This window comes from Canis aureus, chromosome 8 (genome assembly GCF_053574225.1).
Source record: "Canis aureus isolate CA01 chromosome 8, VMU_Caureus_v.1.0, whole genome shotgun sequence".
NCBI classification, from domain to species: Eukaryota; Metazoa; Chordata; class Mammalia; order Carnivora; family Canidae; genus Canis; species Canis aureus.
In genome coordinates this window covers 70153144-70175384 of record NC_135618.1, presented here as the reverse complement: position 1 = coordinate 70175384, position 22241 = coordinate 70153144, and the positions used below count along the sequence as shown (strand labels likewise).

The 22241-nt window shown below is 51.5% G+C and overlaps 1 protein-coding gene across 13 annotated transcripts in view; it reads right to left on the bottom strand.

Moving 5' to 3' along the window:
• Positions 1-22241, bottom strand: part of CUX1 (cut like homeobox 1) — a 364330-nt gene that overhangs the window by 68293 nt on the left and 273796 nt on the right. For 4 of the 13 annotated variants that reach the window (XM_077908111.1, XM_077908106.1, XM_077908105.1 and 1 more), the window contains 7 exons: positions 18576-18764; positions 10183-10241; positions 6786-6834; positions 5871-5967; positions 4215-4580; positions 3028-3093; positions 1602-1703 (listed from right to left, as the gene is read on the bottom strand). In XM_077908111.1, coding sequence (XP_077764237.1) covers positions 1602-1703; positions 3028-3093; positions 4215-4580; positions 5871-5967; positions 6786-6834; positions 10183-10241; positions 18576-18764 — 928 coding nt within the window. Of the gene's footprint in view, positions 1-1601; positions 1704-3027; positions 3094-4214; positions 4884-5870; positions 5968-6785; positions 6835-10182; positions 10242-18575; positions 18765-22241 lie in introns of all 13 variants that reach the window. The other 9 variants (XM_077908104.1, XM_077908109.1, XM_077908108.1 and 6 more) reach the window with 5 other exon arrangements.

The window sequence follows — 22241 nt, the reverse complement described above, 5'->3', positions numbered from 1 at the left end:
CAATAGGGACAACCTTTTAGGCCTCTCAAGGACTTGATTTCACTGGCTGATAGGAGGTCCTCCTTCTCTGACTCACAACATCCCTACAGTGCTCTCAGGGTGCAGACCACTGCTCTGCAGGAGAAACTGCACAAACCTCCAAGTGGGCCTTCCTGCTCTTGATTCAGGGCTGTTTCCCACCCTGTCAGGGTGCCTGGCTAAGCTTCTTAGTTGTTCAGCCACCCAGAGGAGAGGCCAGTTTCAATGTCAATTCTGGTCTTGAGGGTAGGAACTACCCCAAATGGATGGTCCCCCCAGTGTCAGGTCTGAGGCCTCACAGGACAGTCTCCCACCCACCGCTCCAGGATCCCTATTAAAGTGGCAGAGGAGATGGCAGAGGGGGAGGTGCCGGGACAGGAGCTGAGAGACCAAGGTTTTCACCCAGGCCCGACTTTTAAGTAAGTTTGAGCACACTATTCTCACTTGGGAGTCTGAGTTTAATGATCAGGAGTAAGATAACAATATCTATCTTTCATGGCAGTGGTGAAGACCCAGTTTGAAAAGGGCAGAGGAGGTAAAAACGCCAAGCCCAGGCCTGGTTCCCAGAAGGGAGCTTCGAGGTCACCACCGAGTGAGTCATGTGGGAGTGGGGTGGCCTAGGGAGAGAGGGCCTAGTGACTGGGGAAGTGACCAGGTGGCAGCCCGCAGCCAGGCCTGGTGGAAGTCCTGTGACCTAGGTCCAGGTGGAGCAGCTCTGCAGAACAGGGGCTTCATGGGTACAGGGCAGGCATGCATACATATGGCAAACCCCAGAGCAAGGGACCTCGGGCACCCAGTCTCCTGACTGGCAGAAGGGCTGAGCTGAATCTACAGTCAGTGTGCTGCGCAAACTCAACCAGAGAAGCTGAAGCGTGAGAGCTCTCTCCTATTAGACAAGGCAGCTCTTGAAGGGCTCTGAGAGGCCCATTCCTGAGGCCTACAGACTACAGAGTTGGAAACCTATCCACTACAACTTCCCGCTCCTCCCTAGCAACATTCATTCTGCTTAGGAGCTTAGGATTTATTTTTCATCCATTCTTTTTCAGGGTTTTGTCAAGTATATATCCAAACAACAAAGCCTATACGGCACTGGAGAAAAGAAATCTGCTACAAACCACTTGTTCATGTAAGTCAAGGAGAGTCTAGGCCGGGGAGGGGTACGTTCTCAAGTCCATGCTAGGACGGGACATTCTTTTTTTTTTTTTTTTTTTTTAAAGATTTATTTATTTATTTATGATAGACATAGAGAGAGAGAGACAGAGAGGCGCAGAGACACAGGAGGAGGGAGAAGCAGGCTCCATGCCGGGAGCCCGATGTGGGACTCGATCCCAGGACTCCAGGATCGCACCCTGGGCCAAAGGCAGGCGCCAAACCGCTGAGCCACCCAGGGATCCCCAGGACGGGACATTCTAAAAAGACTGGTAACCATCACGCAGACCAGCTGCCCTCTGCACTTGCCTACATGCTTGAAAACACACATTCTATTGTGTGTGTTTTAAAGTTAATTACTGCTAACCAGAACACTCAGGACAATTCTTCTAATTAAGCCTGGAAGCCAGTGGTCAAAGAAGTGTATTCCGTACCAGTTTTCTGGACCTGCAGCTCCCTTTTGGCTTGTTCCAGGATGGACTTGATTGCTTCGTCGGATCCGGTCTCGGAGGCTCGGATCCGGGTTGTGATGTTACCTGCAGGGAGAAGCAACACCAATGACATCAAACCCACACGTGTAACAACAACAAGAACAACAACAACAAATCAGTGCTGCACGAAGATGTCACTCTGATCAAAAGCTCCCGAGTCGAGGCTGGTGATGGTTAAGGAGGCAGGCGTGGCCTCCCGTTGACCCGGACCTGCTGTGCGTGCAACTTCACAGCAGGTACCGTGGCCCCCGTGCAGGAAGGGCTTCCTGCGGAATCTACTTGGTGGTCAGTGTCATCTGGCCAGCGGGACAAGCTCTCATCCCTAACTGGATGGCACCCGTGGCTCGGGCCCAGGGAGAGCAGATCACCTATTCCAGTATAAAAACAGATGAAGGCCTAAAAAAGGCAGGGGTGCTTGAGAGTCATTTAAAAGCAATCCGACAATTGCTTTGGCCTGGGACTAGGCTCAAGGCTCTGCATGTCTGTTTAACACTGGTCTCCAAAAGAGCAAAGATGGGAAAAGCAGGTGAAGGGTTGAGGCTGATTACCTATCCATCATGGGCACATACAAGGTGAAGAGGATGAAGGCTTCCCATTTTGGCTCTCTGATCACATGCTGTCTTTCCCAAATTTAGGAATGAGGCGGCAAACAGCTTGCAGAGCACCCCCCAGGACAGTCGTTTTGGTCACAGGGGTGATGCTCTGCGATGTAGCCATGTGCACAGACGCATTGAAGCTACTGTGGCCCGGGGGGGGCTGGCCCAGGCTCTTTCTGGAAGCCTTCCATGTATCACAGTTTAATTCTTGGCTATCTTACTAAGTGTGCACCGCCACACCAAACCATTGCAAAACAAGCAGACCGAGGGGGTGAAGCCCCTTTAAAGATGCAGCACCAACAAGCGCAGCTGGGGCTGGCTTGCCAGGGCCCAGAGGAGAACCGATTACGTTTGGAATTTGTTGAAATTTGTCCACTCCATGGCACCTTTAACGCAGCTCAGAGTTACAAGGAACTACAAGGAAGCAGCAGTATGTCATTTGACTGAGCCACCTGATTTTTCTCAGGGCAACAATTGGGGGTGGGGCAGGGTGTGTGTTTTGAACCTGAAGGGGGTTGGGATGGCACTTGGGGACCGAGTCTTAGTGGCGTTTCCTCTCCTGGCCTCTCCACACCCAGTAGATCACGGGCAGTTTGGGAGGAAGGCACTGAGAGGACTTGAGCCCATAGCTTTGTTTTATACTCACTAGCTGTTTTTCCATCAGGTTCCAGGCCAGAATCACACTGCACAGTTTTAACCCAAATGCACAGCTAAGGACATGCTGCTTCCTAGATTTTACTAACTGCAAAGAAAAACACCTGCCTGCAACATACCTTCGGACCCATTTCTTCGTTTCGGTACTTCCTGAAATAGTCTGTTCAGGCTCTGGCCTGGATTCTCTGTTGAAAAACAAGTGTGGTAAGAACAAAACAATCAGGGGATGGTGGTGTTGACGATATGGGCTGTGTGACATGAAATCTGAGCCGCCTGTCACTACAGAAAGGGCTCAAGGCTTCCTGTGCAACTTGGGAGTTACTAGAAACTTCTGAAAGGCCCTTCCCTGGCCAGTCGGCCTGCGGAGGCTGTGGCTCCGCTGCAGAAGATCAGACGGACCTTAGGAGTGGTTCACAGCACCAATGCCATGAGGGTCAAATGGAGGGAGCACCGCCTGCCGCCAAGCGCATCACCCACCAGCCCCCGGAACAAAAACTCACATTAATCATCCAAAGACAGTCCATTTCAGTTAACATTGCCATAGAAAGCTCGAAGTGCTTTGTGCAAATCGACGCCGTTTGAAACGTCTCCCTTCTCTGTTTGTCGTGTTTCAAACGTGTCTGATAAGATTACCCCTCTCTACCACTGCTGGTTTATTAGCAGAACGATCCCGTCGTTCAAGAGGGAAGGGATTCTTTCAGTCAGGGATGCGAATAACGTTTCATCTTTTTTGTGGAGGGAGAGGTAGGAAGGGTGCTTTAGTAAAACATCCACGTATTGCAAGGCAGGCATGTTTTGCTCACTGCGCTATGCAAACCGCTAGTGGAAGGTAACGCCGGGAGGGAAGCTGGCCCACAGGACATGCTCCCTTGTGTGCGTGGGGCAGAGGAGAGGACACGTGGCTGATACTCTCTCCTTGTGGAACCAGCTCGGACCCCGGCTGGTGCTGCTGCTCTAGGGCTGGACGCTACTCGGGGGCTCCTCCCATGTGAGGCCGCACCCACTGCCAATCGGACCAGCGGACAAAACACATTGTATGGGGCATAATCCCATCCGATTCGATATGTGGAACTGAAGTTCTGAGTCTACTACATGAGAGGTGCTGAGTGAGTGTCAGAGGCCAGACCCCCCAAAATCTACAGGCTCTGGCTCACGCCGGCCGACCCTTGGACCCCGGAGATGGTAGAACTGAAAAGAACTTTACCTGATGTGATGCACAAATGTTTCATCACGCGCGTGCGCGTGCACACACACACACAACCCTGAAGGGCTCACACACTAGCGCCAGCTCATGAAAGCCTCTCACCTCTTTGTCTGCCTTGGATGCTGCGAAGAGCCAAGATGTTTTGCTCATCCGAGAGGAACTGCTTCATCTTGTGAAAGGGCTCCTTGCCGCGAACGGTCAGTTTATTCCATGGCTTGGGCCGGGCCAGAATCTCGCTCACAGACCCTTGAGACAGTCCCAAGACATAATGTCCGAAAATGCGCTGTCCAATATTGTGCTTGATCAACTGTTCCTTCACCTGCCGGGCGATTTCCGCTGTGTCTATCTCCTCGCCCTCGGAGACGCTCCCAGCACTTTCTGACTGGCTGGGAGATGGGGCCATGCCATTTACGTCTGGGCTCTGTTGTAATGGACTTTGGGAAGATATGGAGTTTGTGCTGTATGGACCTGTTGAAAAAATCATGCTTGTGCTTCCTGCTTCCTGCATGGCCTTGGAGTAGAAGGACTGCATTAGCTGTCGTTGGAGGAGAGAGTTTAGTGCAAATTTTCCCGTAGAAGCCAGGGGTAGGCTGGGGCTTGCCAGGGATGAGCTGAAAAAGTCTTGCGTTAACCCCGCTGGTGAGAACTGGTGTGTACCATTAGTATTGGAAGCCTGCTCCCCCGTGTTGCGGGATAATTGAGGAGGGGAAGCCGGCAAAGGTCCAGGACGCCGACTCTCAGGCTGGTCTTTCCCTTTTCTCCTGGCTGACCCTACAAGGAAGGGCAAACATAATGCATTATGGGGGATTCAAAAGGGAAAAAAAACCAAGACCAAAATGCCAAGTTTGCCCCACAAAAGGGAAAAAAAAAGTGCCGATTTTCCAAGGGCCAATGAGGTGTGTTGGTTTGTTTTTCAATTGAATTTTTAAATTAGCCAAACGAGGCCCCCCGAAACAAGCAACATGCATTTCATGTTTGCACCTTTCTTGTACGTTGCAGCCTGGAGAGTCCCCTCGACACAGATTCAAACCCCTATGGTGGCAAGAAGCCGGTACCACACACAGTAAAGAGTCGACAGGTCACGGGGCCTCGTATCGGGCCTCTAGCATTCGAGCTATTACCAGAAGGGCCCCGCCTGAGGAGCAGCAAACACTGACATTTTGGGACCAATGGGTTCTCTCACACCACTTGCTCTGAGGCGAACGCACCGCACCAAGTCCACTCGATCGAAGGCACGCACATTTTTAAGAATGAAATATATTCGGAGCCCGAGACACTGTTAAACGGTTTACCAGCTGCCAAAACCAGAAGCAGTCAGTGACGCCACCATTTTGGGACGAGCAAAGAAAGGCTAAGGATGGGATGCGCTCCCAAGGAAAACCTGACGAAGGAAGAAAAGCTCCACTGAGGCTGGGAGCAGCCCCGGAAATGCCACAAGACAGAGGCCGCACGACTGGGAACGGACCAGAGAGGCCATCATCCTCCGAGTGTCCCTCCTGGCCTCCCCTGCCAACATCGGCCCTAATCACCTCCGCAGGTGCTCTGCGGCCACGCGCCTCGGCTGGAGCATCTTTAAGTGGGGCAGGGGGAGGGGAGGAGCCGTGAGGAGGACCAGGAGGAGATCAAGCGCTCATTAGTCAAAGCTGTCAACCACCGCTGTTGTTCCCGTCATGCATTGGCCCAAACTCACGGTTCATCTTCCTCTTCCTCGACCCCCGGAAGGGACCGAGCACAGCACTCGAGACCCTGTCAACCTACCGCTCAGGTCGCTGTTGGAGATGCGCAGCGCAGCATTCTCGGACTGCAGCGAGCGGTTCTTCTCCAGCAGAAGCACCTCCAGGGGCTTGGATGCGTCCTAGATGGGGCAGAGCAGGGCTCACTGAAGGCCACCCTTGCACTCCCCCAGGGCCATCCGACCCTGCACCCCCTGCTCTGATGGCTCACGCGCAGCCCACTGACTCCCAGGCCTTCCCTGAAGATGCTCACACTACACGGGGAAAGCACTTAAGTTCCTTTCCAAAAGAACGCACCCCCGTCAAAGTCATTCTTCCTTTCCACCTGTGTGGCTTCTAGATAACTCATTATTCTCCATTCCTTGCCCAGGTTTGAGGAGTCTAGACCTGCGCCTCACCTGACATTAGGACTGGCTGCCGGGCCACGAGCCTGTCCGAAGGGCACCGCAGAGGGGAACCGTTCCTTGGTGCCAACCACAGAGTCGGCTGCGGTCTGGGCATCAGGAGCGGGATTCCACTTGATGCCGTGAATTCTACCTGGCTGCTAGGTTACTGGGTGGCCATGGTCCTTTTAACCCTTCTTTTCCACATGAGGCAGCCAATAAAGAAAAAGTTCCTAAGCCAGTCCATTTGGAGCTGGCCTCTGACAATCTCAAAGTGGCCTTTGCCACGCTCTCGGTGCCCACCCAGGTGAGATCCCCACATCCCCGGGAACTGAACTACCCACTACCCATTTGGAAAACACTGACTTTTCTCTTCTGGCCTCCTCTTCATTGGAAATAATGTGCTTGAACTTGCTTAAAGTTTTTGGGAAAATGACTTGCCAGCTACAGGCGGGAGGTTTCATAGAAACTTTGGGAACGTGAGGCTTGCCCGGGGATGGAGAGTGATCACGGCGAGCTGACCCACACGCACGCTGCAAACAAATGAGAGCGCATACCTGTGTCCCAGTGCCCTCGGAGGGTGCAAACTCCATGGATTTCAGAATGCTGTGAAGAGTAAGACAGAGCGGTCATCCCCCACCCCTACCTTTGATAACCACCATGCTAACGAGCACTAACATCACACTTCCCTGCACTCCAGGAACCGAGCAACTGACAGTTTTAACAACCTCCCTGGCAGCATTATAATCTGATAGTGTCTCTAGAATAACTATTCAACTAGCAGTTGGCCAGCAAAAGTTTCTTGCCCAGCATGTAAATCATTCCATATGGAATCACACCAGGGCTGTTCAGAGTATAATTTTAAAGTTGAACACAGACGTAACATTGTTGCAAGTGGAATGTATTTGTCAGGCTTACAGGGAATGAAAAAGTTGTAAGGAGGCAGCCAGAGAGAGAAACCTCATTCCTCCCACCTGCCCGGGGGCCAGGCGCTCACTTGGTGCCTGGCACGTGGGGACCTGGGAAAATAGGCGAAAAGCGAGGTTCCCAAATTGGATGGCTCAAAGGCTGGCCCCGGACTGGCTCTGCAGCCCCAGGTGGTGCGGGGGAGCAGGACTCTCTCCTTTGTTCTCCGTATGGCTGAAATCACCTCGGGCCCAGCCTGTTTCCACAAGTCTGAGAGCTGAGTGAATTCAGGTGCCCGGAACCACTGTTTCCAGCGTTCCTTTCAAGGGGACATTCCTTCCTTTCTGTGAGTCTATCTGGGAGAAAAGGACAGGGAGTCCACATGGCCCCAAGAGCTTGGGAAGGTGAGTGAGAGCGGTAGTGGTGCCTGTCACTGGGCCACTAGTGCTCTCCCAGCGTTCTCGCAGCCATGACCTTGGCCTTCACCCTCTTTAAGTTCCATGGGAGTGTCATGGAGAGAGCATGGTGTAAAAATGTCCAGGGTTCCCGGAGACCACTCTGCCACAGCCACCACAGTGGTCAGTATGGAGCTGATGGTTTAGTTTATTTGTGGTTCTATCTTCATGGTGGCCTACGTCATGTAGAGTAACAGAACAGGAATGAAAGAGCAGCTGGTGGGCGGGGGGATGGGGAACACCTCGTAATTTAATTTTATGGTGAGCTATTGAAAATAGTAAGAACTTGAGGCCCCGTTGCATCAGCTGGGAGAGAAGGGACGAGCAGTCTGGGAGTCGTCTTTTCTTAACGGCCGTCGTGTTGGCAGCTACGTTCTTGTCTGAGATCGTCCTTAGGATCATGTCAAGACTAAAGTAAGCTTATATACCCCAAACACCAGCACTTGTTCATTTATTCACTGGCTCTTTACCGATGACCTACTGGGTGCCTAGCACGTAGAGGATTGGAACTGCTCTGGCCCTTGCCCTTGCAAACTCCATAGGCTGTTATAGGTAGAGGGCAAAATCCAAATAGCACCCGAAAGGGAACACCTGGTAGGTGCCCTTGGCAGCAGAAATCTCCTCAGGTTGGAGAAGGGGTCCGTCTCAGGAGCAGTCAGTGTCTGAGAAGTGTCTGGAAGGTGTTTTAGAGACTGCAGAGGTCGGCAAGGGGTCTGCGTGTGTGTGTGTGTGTGTGTGTGTGGGGGGGGGATGGGACAGAAAGTGGGGCGTGTGTCTGGAAGGGCACTTGGGTCACTAGAAAGCAAGAGGGCAGGAATGTCTCTTAGCAAAAACGCCATCCAAGTGGGGCTTTCAGAAGCAGAGCTGGGGCTGAGGGGGGGGCTGCGGCATGTAGGTGCAGCAGAAAGGGCCGCTGGGCATGCGGTCACGGCCAGCAGGCGGCTGCATGGGATGGAATGGACCGTAAACGTGTGGCAGGTGGGAAAGGAGCTAAGTGCAGAGGAAGAGCTGGACTGAGCTGCGTGGATGGGAGTGGGCTGGGGGCGAAGGCCTTCCCTCTGACTCAGCACTAGGAGGCCCACATTGTTTTCTTCTGAGTGGGAGGAAGAGAGGAAGGAAGGACAATGGGGACAGGAGAGGCAAAGACAGAAGTTCAGACAGGTGAATAGCATCTGCCCCAAGGCTGGAAGAGGGAAGAGGCTGGAGCTGCATGCAGGCAGGAGCAGGGGGCGTCCAAGAAGGTGCTGCAAGGCTGTCTGCAGCCAGACTGTCCAGGGAGACACAGGCTGGGCCACTGGGCACGGGCCTGAGAAGCCACCTGCAGGCACCTTTCCATCGAGGCTGGAGGAGTTCATGACGGAGGGAGTGCAATGGGCTCTGGCGGTGGGAAGGTCGAAGAGGCCTTCCAGTGGGCTTTTATAGCAAGACCGAGGGGATAGAATTGAGAATACAAAGAACAGCATGGCGAGTGGGTGTAGGCTTATTTTAAAAGGAGGAATTAAAAGTGTCAGGAAGAGAGGGGGGCTGATGGGATAGCAGGGGAGTAGAAAGGGATCTGGTAGGGGCTGGTGGGGGGAGGGTCAGTCTGGAGAGATGGGAGGGAGATGTTAAGACCACAGCAGGGATTCTGAGGCCAAAGGGCTGTCTGCGGAGAGTTTGGGACTCAACGAGGGGGAGCAGAAGGACCCCCTGCTCCCACAGTGGCAGAGAACTCAGGCCTGCAGGGCCCGGTGACTGTCTGCAGTGTTTTGACAGCCCAGCTGTAGAGGCAGGGCTGCCTGGGGACAGACTCTGAAGTAAGACTGGGGGGTCAGCAGGGCCCTGCTGGAGGGGGCTGCCCGTGAGCTCCAGGAGGGCCAGGGCAGCCTGGGAGGCCGAGTGTGGGGAGGGGACTTCTACTTGAGAATGTGAACATTAGCACTGGAGGGGTGATAGGCCTTCAGCTATTGCCTCCTGGATGGGACACTGGAAGTTGAGAGAAGAAAGTCCTGGTGTCTGAAGGTGGTTAGAGGGGGTGTGAGGTCATGTGCACTCTTTCAATTGGAAAACACTTCCCTGGGTCGCTCAGTGGTTGAGCGAATGCCTTTGGCTCAGGTCAACATCCCAAGGTCCTGGGATCGAGCTGAGCTCCATGTCAGGCTCCCTGCCTAGGTGGGAGTCTGCTTCTCTTTCTCCCTCTGCCCCTCCCTTCTGCCCTCTTTCTCTCAAATAAATAAAATCTTAAAAAACAAAAACAAAAACCCACACCCAAACAAAACATTTCCCTATTCTGCTCCTGTCTTGGGAACTTAACCACTGGAAAACAGACTCGTATTTCATAATTTCTATTAGGGCAACATCTCCCCTGATTCTGTGCACACTGGCATACTTTAAATGCACAGAGTCTTAGAAAAAGTCCAAAGAGCTCAGGCACAGGCCTGAGTGCGCACGCCCACGGCACTGGGCAGCCTGGGACACAGCCTGGTGCTGGAGCATCCGCCAAGGCCCAGAGCAAGGGCCTGTGGCCGCCCTGTTCCTGGCACAGCATTTCCTTAGCAGAAGTCGCCAACGAGCCCTGGCTTGCAAGTGGCCGTGCAGGTGTCTCCACACTTACTTTAGCTCTTTCTTCACTTCTTCATAATCAGCTTGTCCTTTGAGTTTTTCTTCCAGTTGCTGAAAACAGAGGAATTTTATTAGCGGGTGTGCCTGAAACGGGGTGATGGACTTCACTATGAACCAAATGTTTGTGTCTCCCCACCCCACACTGAAATTCCTGTGTTGTACCCCAAACACCTGGGGTGAGGGTGTTGGGGGCGACTGGGTCACCAGTGGGGAGCCCCATGAATAAGATTAGTGCCCTTCTAAAAGAGACTCTGTGGAGCAACTTTGCCACATGTGTGCGAGGACACAGTGGGTAGGCAGATGGTCGTCTGTGAGTCAGAAAGTGAGCCTTCACCAGACACAGAATTTGCCACTGCCCTGATGTTGGACTTTCCAGCATCCAGAACTGTGAGAAATACATTTTTAAAATTTAAACCGCCCAGTTCATGATGTCCTATTAGGGCAGCATGTAGGGACTAGGACAGCCTTCACTGAACAGTCCCTATAAAACATCCAGCTAAAAAAAAAAAAAAATCCAGCTGCCCTGAGAGAGAACGTAAACATGTGGAAACATTGGAAGTGACAATGTGCAGGGTCGCTTTTTGGCCTTCACATTTCTGGTCTGGCGCAAGTGTGTGTGTGAGTGGGTGCAGGTGAGTGTGAATGTGTGCACACATGCACACACACAAAGTAATACAAGGTGTAACATGAAAACTTAACTGAAGTAGAACAAAGCTTTACAAAAGTGGAAAACGAGAAAATAGCCATTTTGTATGAAATACCATGAAATGGCAAACAGAATGGAGAGAAGTCTCTGCACTTAAAATCAGCGTGTGGCTTTTCACGAATTATGTTAGGCTAGCTGACACATACAGTCGGTTGTCAACACCTCTGGTGGGACCCTGCTAACAAGAGGTACAAGCCCTTTGTCGCTGAGTGTTGGCATCAGATAGGCATCAGGGAAAAACCATTTGCACCTCTGGATCTGCCCTCCCCACCCCCGCAGATGTGGGCATTTAGGAGCACAGGCCTGCTGAGCAGGGTGGTCTTTCTGTCAGAGTCCTGTGGAGGGCCCTTGCAGGGCACCTGGCCAACAGGGCCAAGGTCGGGCACAGCTGACTCCCTGACCCTTGAATGTGCTTCAGAGGGAGGAGATGACACGCACCCCAGCTCTGATGATGCTCTGATATGCTCCCTGAGTCTGTGAGCTCATGAGGCACTCATGTGGCTGGTTTGTGCAGAGCCCTGTAGGCCTTTCTAGCTAGGCAGCACCTTTGGCTTTGGGTGGTCAGCAGCGGATGCTCCCTTCTACAAAGGTGTCTGGATTAGTTTGCTTTCAACCTCCTGGAAAGGGGAAGGGACTAAGGCAGCACAACATAAAACACAAAGATCCAGCTCTGGCGAGGGATGGCTGATAATTTAGCATGTTTCCAGGTCTGGGGTGAACAAATTCCAGGTACTGAATCCACAGCACTCCCAGTTGCCTTTTTAGGTTCTGCTTGGCCAGCCATGACTACAGCCACAGCTTAAGGCCAGCTGAGAATGTTCTATAGTTTGGGGAAGAGATGCCCATTTGGCCCATCAGGCCTGACGCTCACCTGAATCTCGACCTGCCCACTGTTAAAGAATTCAGGTGTTCTAGAAACTCAACTCATTTAGCTCACCTTTTCCCTTCGCCTTTGCTAGCAGTTTCTTGTGTGTTTTTCCATCACGTAAAAGTGCTTTGCCCTAGTTCCTTTTTATGACTTCTTGCCAACTTTATGTATTATGATGGTTTCTCATCATAATCAAACAGGGGGTCACATGCACTCTTTTTCCAACAAAAGATTCCCCGAAGGTGCTCTTGAAGAAGTGATTATTTCATGCTCCCTATAGTCGAAGGACAGGAAGCCCTCACCAACAAAACATTATGGGGTACTGCTGGGATGCAGAGCACCTTTCACTAACGCCAGATCTGGAACACACAGAACACTCGGTCGTGTTCAGGGAACATGAGAGAGACAGGCAGAAGGGAAGCAGCGGGAGGGCAAAATCCAGAGCACTACAGAAGCCAGCAGGTAACCGAGTCTAGAATCGGTTCCGTCACTTATGAGTGGGACACCTTGGGGCATGGTAATGTATTTCATCTGTGAAACAGGCAAAGGCAGCAATGACCTCAGAGTTCAGGGAGGGAACACCAGCCAGGTCCTGATACAGATGTGGCACCACGGGACCTTTGATGTGGGGCTATCATCACTGCCAAGTCTTCCAGGGAGCACAGCTTTGCAGGTCCACGATGGGCCCTAATCAGAAGGTTTTAGGACTGGCATGTAACTTGGTCGGATGCAACAGTTTTCTCGGAGGACTGACTCGTCTGCTGAAATTTCTGCCGCCTACCTGGGGGCAGCTTAATTAAGAACCCCCGAGACCACCTCCGTAAACCTCTGACGTTCTCTTCTTTGGGCAGACAGTGGGATGCAGGTCTGGCAGGGCTGCCGACAAAGCCTGTCCTGACCTGAGAGCAGCACTGTGAGCCCATCCTCACCAACCTCTCTGGGGAGTGTGACATGTTGGAGCCATGTGCTGTCCTCTGCTTGGGTCTTTGACCAAAAACTCCTTGCTGGGTGCCTGAGAAATCTAGTTTCAAAAACTCTCAATCTGGAAAGGGTAACTAACAAGTGCTCTGTCTGTTGTCCTCTGTGGAGAAAGTCTCCTCCCAGATTTCACTAGTGCTCCCTGGCTGGGCCAGATTCTGTGCTGGGTTCTACACCCGAAATGCTATCTCACTTAACTGCTGCACCACCTCTGCAGGGTGGCTGTGTGCCCATAGAAAGAAAACAAATCACTGAGCTCTGCAATCAGGTAGAGCGGAGGCTGCCCCCACCCACACCTCCTCCTGCAGTTCCAGCTTGTGTGTTGAGAGGCCAAGCCAGGTGCTCGCTTGAGGCCTGGGCTCCGGAGCCTGACAGGTCCAGGCCAAGGTCTGGCTCTGCCACTTAATTGTGGGGTGACCTTGAACCAGACACTGAACTCCTTCAAGCTTCAGTTTCTTCAGCTATAAAACGAGGATAATGGCACCCACAGTACAGTGCTTTGGTGAGGTCTGGATGGAATAATGCTCGCTAAGTGTGTGGTGCACAGCAAAGCACTCCGGAGACAGTGGGTGGTTACTGTTACTGGTGTTATTATGACTTTATCCCCGGTGGGTGTTATCGAATAGGACTATGATTTTGGAAGGGGCTCTCTGGTTCTGAATCCGGGGGCTCTGTTTATGAAGTTCTCTACTTTGTAACAGGCTTAAGCCTGTTGGGCCTCATGCTCCTCATCCTGACAATGGGGTAAGAAAATGGGTTCTCAAAAGTCAGCGGTAAGGACATGCTGGATATACATGTGCAGGCTGCCAGTGCCCTTCCAGCAGGACCATCGTATGATGTAGGTCACATCTATTTAGTAATGCAGAACACACATGTGGTCTTGGGAACTCAACAGGTGCTCATCAAATGGATCTTGAATTGCTACAAGAATTATCCACATGAAATTCTTAAAGTGCTCTAGGGCTACCAACTCAAGGGACGCCTGGCAGGAAGACTGATGCGGAGACTCTTGGGAAGGCCCTTCTTCTGGGTGGCACGGCAGGGAGCCAGGGTCAGGGCAGTAATATGTCTTTCCTACCAAATAGGTGTTGGGCTGATGAAGTGACCCAGATGCCTTGTGCAGACGCCTCTATCTTTCCCTCCAGATGGTCAGAGCCAGGCTCTCAGCAGAGTTTTGTGAAAGCCGATACCTCAGGCTAGGGGCAGCAGCATGTGGCCCCTTGTCTTCACGGGGACTCCCTAGGCTGAGAGGCCACAGGACACGAATGTGCAAGTGTGACCGGGCTCCCTGGTCCAGGGCAGAGGGTCTGAAGCCCAGCCCCTTGGGATGACATGCCATCTCTGAGGTCCTGGCTTAGGCTTCATGCACCTCCCTTCACCTGGATGGGGAATTTGTTTCGTCTCTACCGTTCCTTGCTGAGAGGTAGCAGGCATGTACATTTAGGATCTACTGATGCTGGGTATGTGTTGGGGGGTGGGGGGAGTCCAGGGGGCCCAGGTGGTCCTGTGCACACATGGCCAGACGGACAAGGCCAAAATCATGGCAGGGGGTGACAGTTATACTGGAGGGCTCGCTGCAGGCTGCAGAAGTGTGGCCTTGGACTGTGAAGGTGGAACCCTGGGATGGCAACCCTATCACAAGTCACTTCCAATTTCTCTGAGCTAGAATCCAGGTATGACCCAGACAGCCCACTCCTTCTCATGGAATGGTGCCATCCCAGGCCAGGAGGTCCAGGCTCAACGCTCAGGCCACCTGCACTGCCCACCACGGTCAAGTAGGTGTGCCACAAGCTGGGGGGACTGCCTGTAGGTGAAACACCCGGACCCATCACCAGGGGACCAGGGGCATGTATGTCTTTCCAAGAGGGCTCATCATAGATTCCCACAAGTAATCAGCTCAAGAAAGCACTTCTAGTAATGCGCCCTGGTTTACAGCCACTCTGGAGGAGCCCACTTGTCTCCTGCTCCTATATTCATCCTCATGTGGACCTCAAGGCCACTAGCTCAGAGCCCCCCAGTTTCTCTGACATCGATCCCAGTGCGCTCTGCTCCGGGGCCTCACCCCTGTGGCCTGGCACATCGCCTCTGCTTCCTGCGCTAAGGGCCACCTTTGCCCTCCTCCTCCTCCCTGTGGAAGCCTCACCCCTTCCTCCCCCTGAATCTGTGCTCACGCTGCCTTCCAGACCTGACCAGGGCAAGGCTGGGGGAGGCCTAGCCCCGGGATCTCTGCTACTGAGATTTTTGATGTTTGGGCTTGCTTGTGCCTCCCAGGGTAAAAGTCTCCCCTGCTAGCGGGCAGGCATGGTGGAAAGACATGTACCGGCCTTTCCTAACCTCTTCCATGAGATCATGATCATCATTGTGGCTGCTCGTGTGGTGAGCCTGAGATGTTGGTAAGATGCTCATGGACACAGGACTGAGGGTAGCCCCAAGGTAGAGTAAACTCACTGCTGGGCAAGGGAATCTATGTGCCAGAGTGCCAGCATCCAGAATCTGAGACACTGAGTGAATCTAGAGAAGCAGTTATTAGTTTTTCCCCTGGCCCAACCCTCTGAGGGACACAGTGTGCTCTGTGGTGGCTCAACAGGACCCATCAAAACTGCAGGAGATTGGGGGTAGGGGGAGACAGAGAGTGGGAGAGGCATGTGGTTTGGAGATAGCCCCCTGGGTGATTCAAATACACTTGCTCCCTCTCCCCCCATCCCATGGCAAGTACTCATCTTTAGAAAATACAATTTCTCCTGATGGGAGACTGGCATTATTTTAGCTAGCCTTTCTTATAAATACCCATTTTAAATTGAAGCTATTGGTAGCGTGATTTTCTGTGCTTTAGCAAGTAAAATGCAGGTGACTGCCTAATTATACTGCCTCTGTACTGAAGTGCTCCAACAGAAGACCAGAGAATAGAGTTATCAAAAATAGCAGTCTTGTAATGGCAGTTGGGTTATTTCATTAATTACAAATACAGAATTATCCTGTACAAGTGGCAATGTGCTTCAGTACTTGTCAGATTTGGCAGGAAGAAACATCTCCCACTTCTGAGTCTGTTTCCATGTTTATTTAAAGGTTAGAGGGTGCACCATTGTATATGGATAGTGATGTGTTTAGGGTGAACTTGGCTCAAGAAAGTAAAAAACGAGGAAAAAGAAATGGTGGACATCCAATTATCAATTAATCTTCATGGAATTACCAATCGTTTGTCTACGTGATGAGAGGAAACAGTAGTTGCAAGGGATGGAGACTTTTGAGGTGCTGGGGAAAGTAAACCAATGGGTTCCCAAATATATTTCATTTCAGGACATGCCACCGAGAAAACCCCAATAAGGTCTAAGGTCAAGAGTAAAGACTCTGCCGTATGAGATCAACCCCCTGTCTCCTCAGTGACTGTCACCAAGCACGTTAGCATTTGTCTCAAAGGCCATTGTCAACATTCAGGGCAAAACTACCCCCAGTGCCAAGAAGGGGAGCTGGACTGGAAGCCACAGCATCCTCAGATGTGATCCCAATTCAAGCCTTGCATGGTGCATCCCAGAGCCCCCAGGGCTGAACAATATGGTCCAAGAAGGAAAAGACTGGGAGGCTGGGGTAGGAGACGGAGGAGCAGGAAAGGTGTTGCTCCTGGCTGCTTCTGAGCAGCCACCATTGCTAGGTCAGAGACCCCACCCCCCACCGCAAAAGCAGCAGGTTGCCAATTTGACGGGTCTCATTCATAACGTATTTTCCTAATAATTGTATTGCTGTTTAGATTTGAGACTATAAATTATACACATTAGAAAAAAGAAAGCTCAGGGAAGGTATCTCATTCAATTAACCTTACTCCTTTGGGTGAGGGAGGTAGATGTGCTTGTCTAGGGGAGGCTAATGCCTTTTGTGCATGGGTTTGGTGTTGGGGAGATCTTCGTTCCTGGTGACAAGGGGTTAAGATAATTAGAATCAGAGAAGTCTTGTTACTAGAGGATGTTTTGATTATTAGATCAGATGAAGATAAGGGAGCGATAATTTTGGAAGAAGTATTGCCAAATTGTTTCATTAACTGCACCGTATTAAAGAATTCCCCCAAGATACGGATAAAGAACATTAATTTGTAAAACTGCGTTTCATTTTTTTTGTGTGTGAAGGCAAACATTAAAACCTTAACTGATTTAGAAGAAATTGCTCCATAATAAAAAATGTAAGGTCTATAGCCTTCTTCTCCTAGTCAAATGCAGGATGTATCTGAGTCATATCCCTTAACTGTAACAAAGCAGAGAAAGGCAAATTAGCTAATAATAATGTCATTGCTGGGGTCAGGAATGGCTGTAACATGAGAAAATTAGATTTAATCTAGAAATAAAAAATGAGCACTGGCACTCACTGGGCAGGTTGATGGGAGAAGAAGAACCAGGGAAGAAATAAATGCCACGGTCGATGACAAATGTGACTGAGTCTCAACCCCTCTCCCCAAAGTCAGCAGGACTGGCTCCACAGAGGGGCCGTTTTTCAGTGGATGAAATGCACCCTGAAGAGGCCAGGAAAAACCAGGGAAGGAAAATGATGGGTACTCTGGGTCTGAGAGGTCAGGCTGGCAAGCTGCCGACCTGTTGGAAAGTCAGCTTGAGGTTAGAGACGCGGTCATGCGTTGGAAAGGGAAATCTGTTTTTTTTTTTTTTTTTTTAAATTGAAACAGACCTAACTACATTCTGGAATTACTTTATAGATGAGAAAGTTTTCCTGACATTTTGACAACTGATCCTCGATGTACTGTATTTAGTCCATGAAGACTGGGCTTGTCCATCATTCCCATACTGCAAACAGATGCTACTGGGCAGCATTGTGCAGGCTGGGAGGTGATGGTGGAGTGGGGAGCTAATGGGGTCCACACCTTCTCTAGCCCTGTCACTAATTAGCAAATAAGATACTTCTGAGGAGGCCCTTTTGGCCCTGACATGCCACAAATTGAGGGTACGAGGATTTTTTTCATAGCATGCTAACTGTAACTGGTTGGAAATATCCTAAATCAATTATTTTTAAAAATACACTGAGAAGCTGGTGGAGTGGAAGAAAGGCACGTCTGTGTAGATAGCCTGTGACCCTAACAATCACTCCAGCCCCACACAGGTAGGTGCACAAATATCTGTCTTTGAGATGCCAGGTATGGAAGCAGCACCGTAGATGGGCCCAGAGGATGAGGCCTTCTACCAAGTGCTGCCTGCAAAGGCGGTGCTGTCCAGGCAAGGGCTGGGAGATGGGTTCAGTCATTCTCCCTGCCTTGGGCTCCAAGACTGCTTCCTGCTCCCTCATGGAGGTTGAAGGATGCCCTACTTACACCAATTCCAGATAAGACGGTCTCTAGAAAGCTCTGACAGGACGGATGCATCCGTGCTTCTGAGAGATGCATGCAGGGGTACCTCACACCTTCTTAGGCTCTCCCTGTTCTTACCAGAGAGAACAACTCTTGCTGGTGGTTGGGGCTCAGAATGAGAAAAACCTGAGCCGTCACTTTTGTTTTTAACACAAGAATGGATTCTAACCATTACCTGTGCAGGCCACAAATGTGAAATATGCTTGTGTAACAGCCAAGGTGGGGCCATAAGGTGGTTTCTGAGCTAAGGCGTCTTGCCGCAGTCACTACACCCAGCGTGGTGTTCCAGACACTGAGGACAGAAGCGACCCATGGAAGGGCTCAGGGTATCAGTGGGGAGCTAGAATCACTATGCTGGACGGCCAGCCCCAGGCTCCCTCCAGGAGGCCTCCTCCCTCCAGGGCCGTGCGTGGAGCAAGGCCAAGACAGCAGGTATGCATAGACGTGCCCATAAAGCCCTCCTTTGGCCCATGGCCGCCATGGCGTCCTTACCTTGAGCGTGCTGTTCTTGGCACTCAGCTGCTGCTCGAGCTGGGAGATCTGGCTGGCCGAGTTCTCACGCAGCTTCGTGAGGCTGGCCTGGAGTCGCTGCACATCCTCCACCAGTTGGGCGATCTCCCGCTCTTTGGCGGCCAACTCAACTTCCAGGCTGGAGCGGGTCAGCACCTCTATCGCCTGCTCCTGCGGAGAAGAAAGGAAATGACAAAACCACCCCGGCTCTGAGCAGGGCTGGGGCTTATCAGTGCTGCAAACGGAGGCAAGAACACGCAGGTGGAGGGCAGTGGATGGTGAGCTCACAGTGAGACGTTATCTCCTACCTCCACGTGGATGGACCTGCCAACACCCTCCCTGCACCACCTTCCTGTCTATGTGGCAAACACATCTAGATTTGGCTGATGGACAAGTATTTATTGGGTACACACCAGGAACCAGGGACACACTGTGCGCACAAGGAGAGCAGTCCCCATTGTCCCGGGGCATCCTGGCAGTAGGCGGAGCCGGGTGGTGGAGATGCCATCGGTGGTACAGGGTGAATGGGGCCCCAGTTGTGCCACCAAGACACCTGAGCGGGGGCAGGGCATGGGGTCAGACTGGGGCAAGGCAGATGCTCAGGAGAAGTTCCACTGAGATGGTGACGCCTGAGCAACCCCCTAGAAGAAGGTGACAGAGGGGTCTTGCTGAGCGCTGGGGTGCTGATCAGGCTCTGAGGAGATCCCCTGGGAAGCTCTGAAGCATTAGGATTTTCCACCCCAAGATGAAATTTGATGTCCCTTTGGCTCGATACTGTGTTATCTAGAGGCTGGCAAGGTGTTTGAGAAACTGGGTCTGAGCCAGCATTTTAAAAAAGAACTAGAAGATGTGGAAGATGCATTTGAGGTTTCTTTGCTTGGGGACACTTAGGATAATTGATGTTTTTAAAAATGTACTGCCCCTCCCTCACCCAGTTTCCTCATTTTGGAAAATAGGAAAATGGGAAAAATCTATTAAAAAAAAAAAAGAAGAAAAAATAAATTCCGCTTCCCAAGGACTAAAGTTATACTTCTTTTCAAGTTTTAAAAGTAACTCTGGCTCCTGAGTGACTCCGGGTGCTTTTCTGGTGGGTGGCTGCACTTCTCCTGGGCATGGCCAGGAGATGGAAGGACAGGACACACTGGTCTCTGTGACGGCAGAGACCTGGGGGTGGCTCAGACCTCAGTGTGGGATGTCATCATCCTTGCTGCACACCCCCCAACTGCACCCCAGGAGCACCGCTTCATGTCTGGATCTGGCCCATACTGGGCCAGAAAGCACTGGCAGCCGCAACCGGGGTTGGCAGGTACAGCCATGCCATGCCACGCACGATGTACCTGTCACAGGGTTCTCACGCTAGGGGACAGCTAGTCATGAGGGAAATAGTTTTTCCACATTTCTCCACTGGGAAATTAAGGACTCGATCATTTAAGAACGGAAAGCTCTGAGTGCAAAGGAACGACCCCTTTCTGTTTCTGTGGTTTGTATTCCACTGTAAAGTCAAGTCTTCATTCCCCTTGACTTTTGGCAGACATGTGCATGGACCCAACGAGCATCTTCCCACCGGCATATTTAAAAGGCACATGCTGTCCAGATCAGTTCTGTTCACTGTGTGCTCCACGAACCAGTGCCAACTCACAAAATGTTGCTGGTACACAGTGAGACGAGCACAGAAATGGAGAGTGAGCATTTAGACATTTTTCATAGCAATTCAACATTGCTGTGACACGTTTTCTGTCTTTTTATTTAAAAAAAAAAAACAAAACAGATCAGCCTGTGACAGATTGGGAATTAACAACAAAAGCAAGCCCCTCCATGACCTCTGGAGGGTTTGAGAAGTCCCGCCCTCGACAACACTGGCTGGGACAAAGGTAAGGAGTTCTCCTGGCAGTGCTAGGGGTCAGTCCTAAGACACCAGCGAGAGGAGCACATGGAAGTGAGCTGTGAGAAGGAGAGAAGGGGGTGGAAGGGCTGGTGGGCCTTGTCAGAAGGAGGATGGGCCCCATTTCAGGGTGGGAGCAGCATGGGAAGGCACAGAGGTTGGAAGAACAGGGACAGGGCATGAGGGGGAGTCATCGACTCTGAGGCCAGCTTGAAAAGGAGTGAGCCTGTTGCCACCTACACTGCTAAGTATGGTGTTCAGAGGCACCTGCATGTGTGGTGGAGAGCCTGGGGAGGCAGGGAAGGGACACGATGAAAGGGATATCCAGGGAGGTTGGTCTCATCAGGGGTAGAGATTGAGCCTCGTCATCTTGTTTTAACTTATTTATCAAATTTCCAGCCTAAGGGAAACCAGCCATAATAAGGGTTTCAAGTGTTCTTTGAGAGTCTGTAAAACAAGCCAAATGGGGATCTGGGGCTTTAAATGGGCCAGCACACATTGAGTATGCCGGCGTTAAGTGTTTCAAATGGTCTGTGCAGTGCTGATCCTGGACTCAGGATGGGGACCTGGGGGCAGGCAGTCCCAGAGGGTCATCTATTCAACTCTAGGGCCTCAATGGGCTGTGCGACCTTGGGCACATCAACAGACTCTCAGGCACCCAGGCCAGATTCCTCATTCATAACACAGCAAAAGTCATTTGCGTCTTACATAAGCTCAAAGAGATGAGATCATCCACTCCAAAGCAGTAAGACCTTGGAAATAGGACAGAAAAGGTCATTCTACTCGCTTCCTGGCCATCTCATCACAAAGACACACAGGAAATTAAGGAAGAACCAGACAAAGGCCCAGGAGATGATCAAGGGGCCGGGGGTGGAGCGGGGCAGTGGGGTGGGGTGGTATGGGCCTGGGTCTCAGTGCTCTCTGAAAGTTGTATAATGTAGTAGATGAGTTGCTGAGTAGAGGGGTATTCTGCACAACTGCACAGAGGTCAGTGTCAGGCACTTCAGATGCTCTTGAGATCACTGGCAGGAAGTGAAGTGTACACGAGTCAAAGAGGGACAGGACTGCTGGCTCCTGAGTGTCGCTCTGGGCCTCAATTCAGCTGTACCCGAATCACTTGGGGGGATTTAGAAGATATATGGGTTCTGGGACCTCCCCTGGCAACTGAGCTTCAGAGGGCCTGGAGTAGGGCTCAGGGACTCCCTGGGGCATCTGCTAGGACTCAGCATTAGGACTCTGGCTTGGACAAGCTTCTGAAGGAACAGAAACGGGCTTCTGCAAGTCTGATCAGAGGCCCTGGTGGGCACCAGAACCGGAGTCTGTCTCCCAGGCTCCAGATTTCCAAGACCTATGCGGCGGGGGGTGGGGGGTGGGGGTGGTCCTATGCTCTTTACGGGTACCAGGTCTTGGGTAGGTGGGTGGGGGGCTCTGATGGTTCAAGAGCCAGGAAAGGATGTGTAAAAATGCTCTGTAGAGTCTGAAAACATGGTAAAAAGAAAAGGAAGGCCTTAAGATGATGCTAGTCCAAAAGGGAAAATAAATGTAAAAGCAGAAGTTACTGATGAAAGACGTCACTGAATTTTGTCCCTTTGAACCCTGTTCAGCTCCCCTCCCTCCCAAGCCGTGTGCACCTGAGTCCTTTGATGAGAACAGCATGCCCAGGTTGAAATAAGCTATGTAATGATCTCTTTTATCCTGCAGCAATTTCCATATCAAATATGGATGAGTTGCAAGAGCTCACTCAAGACAGGGTGAAAAACCTAACT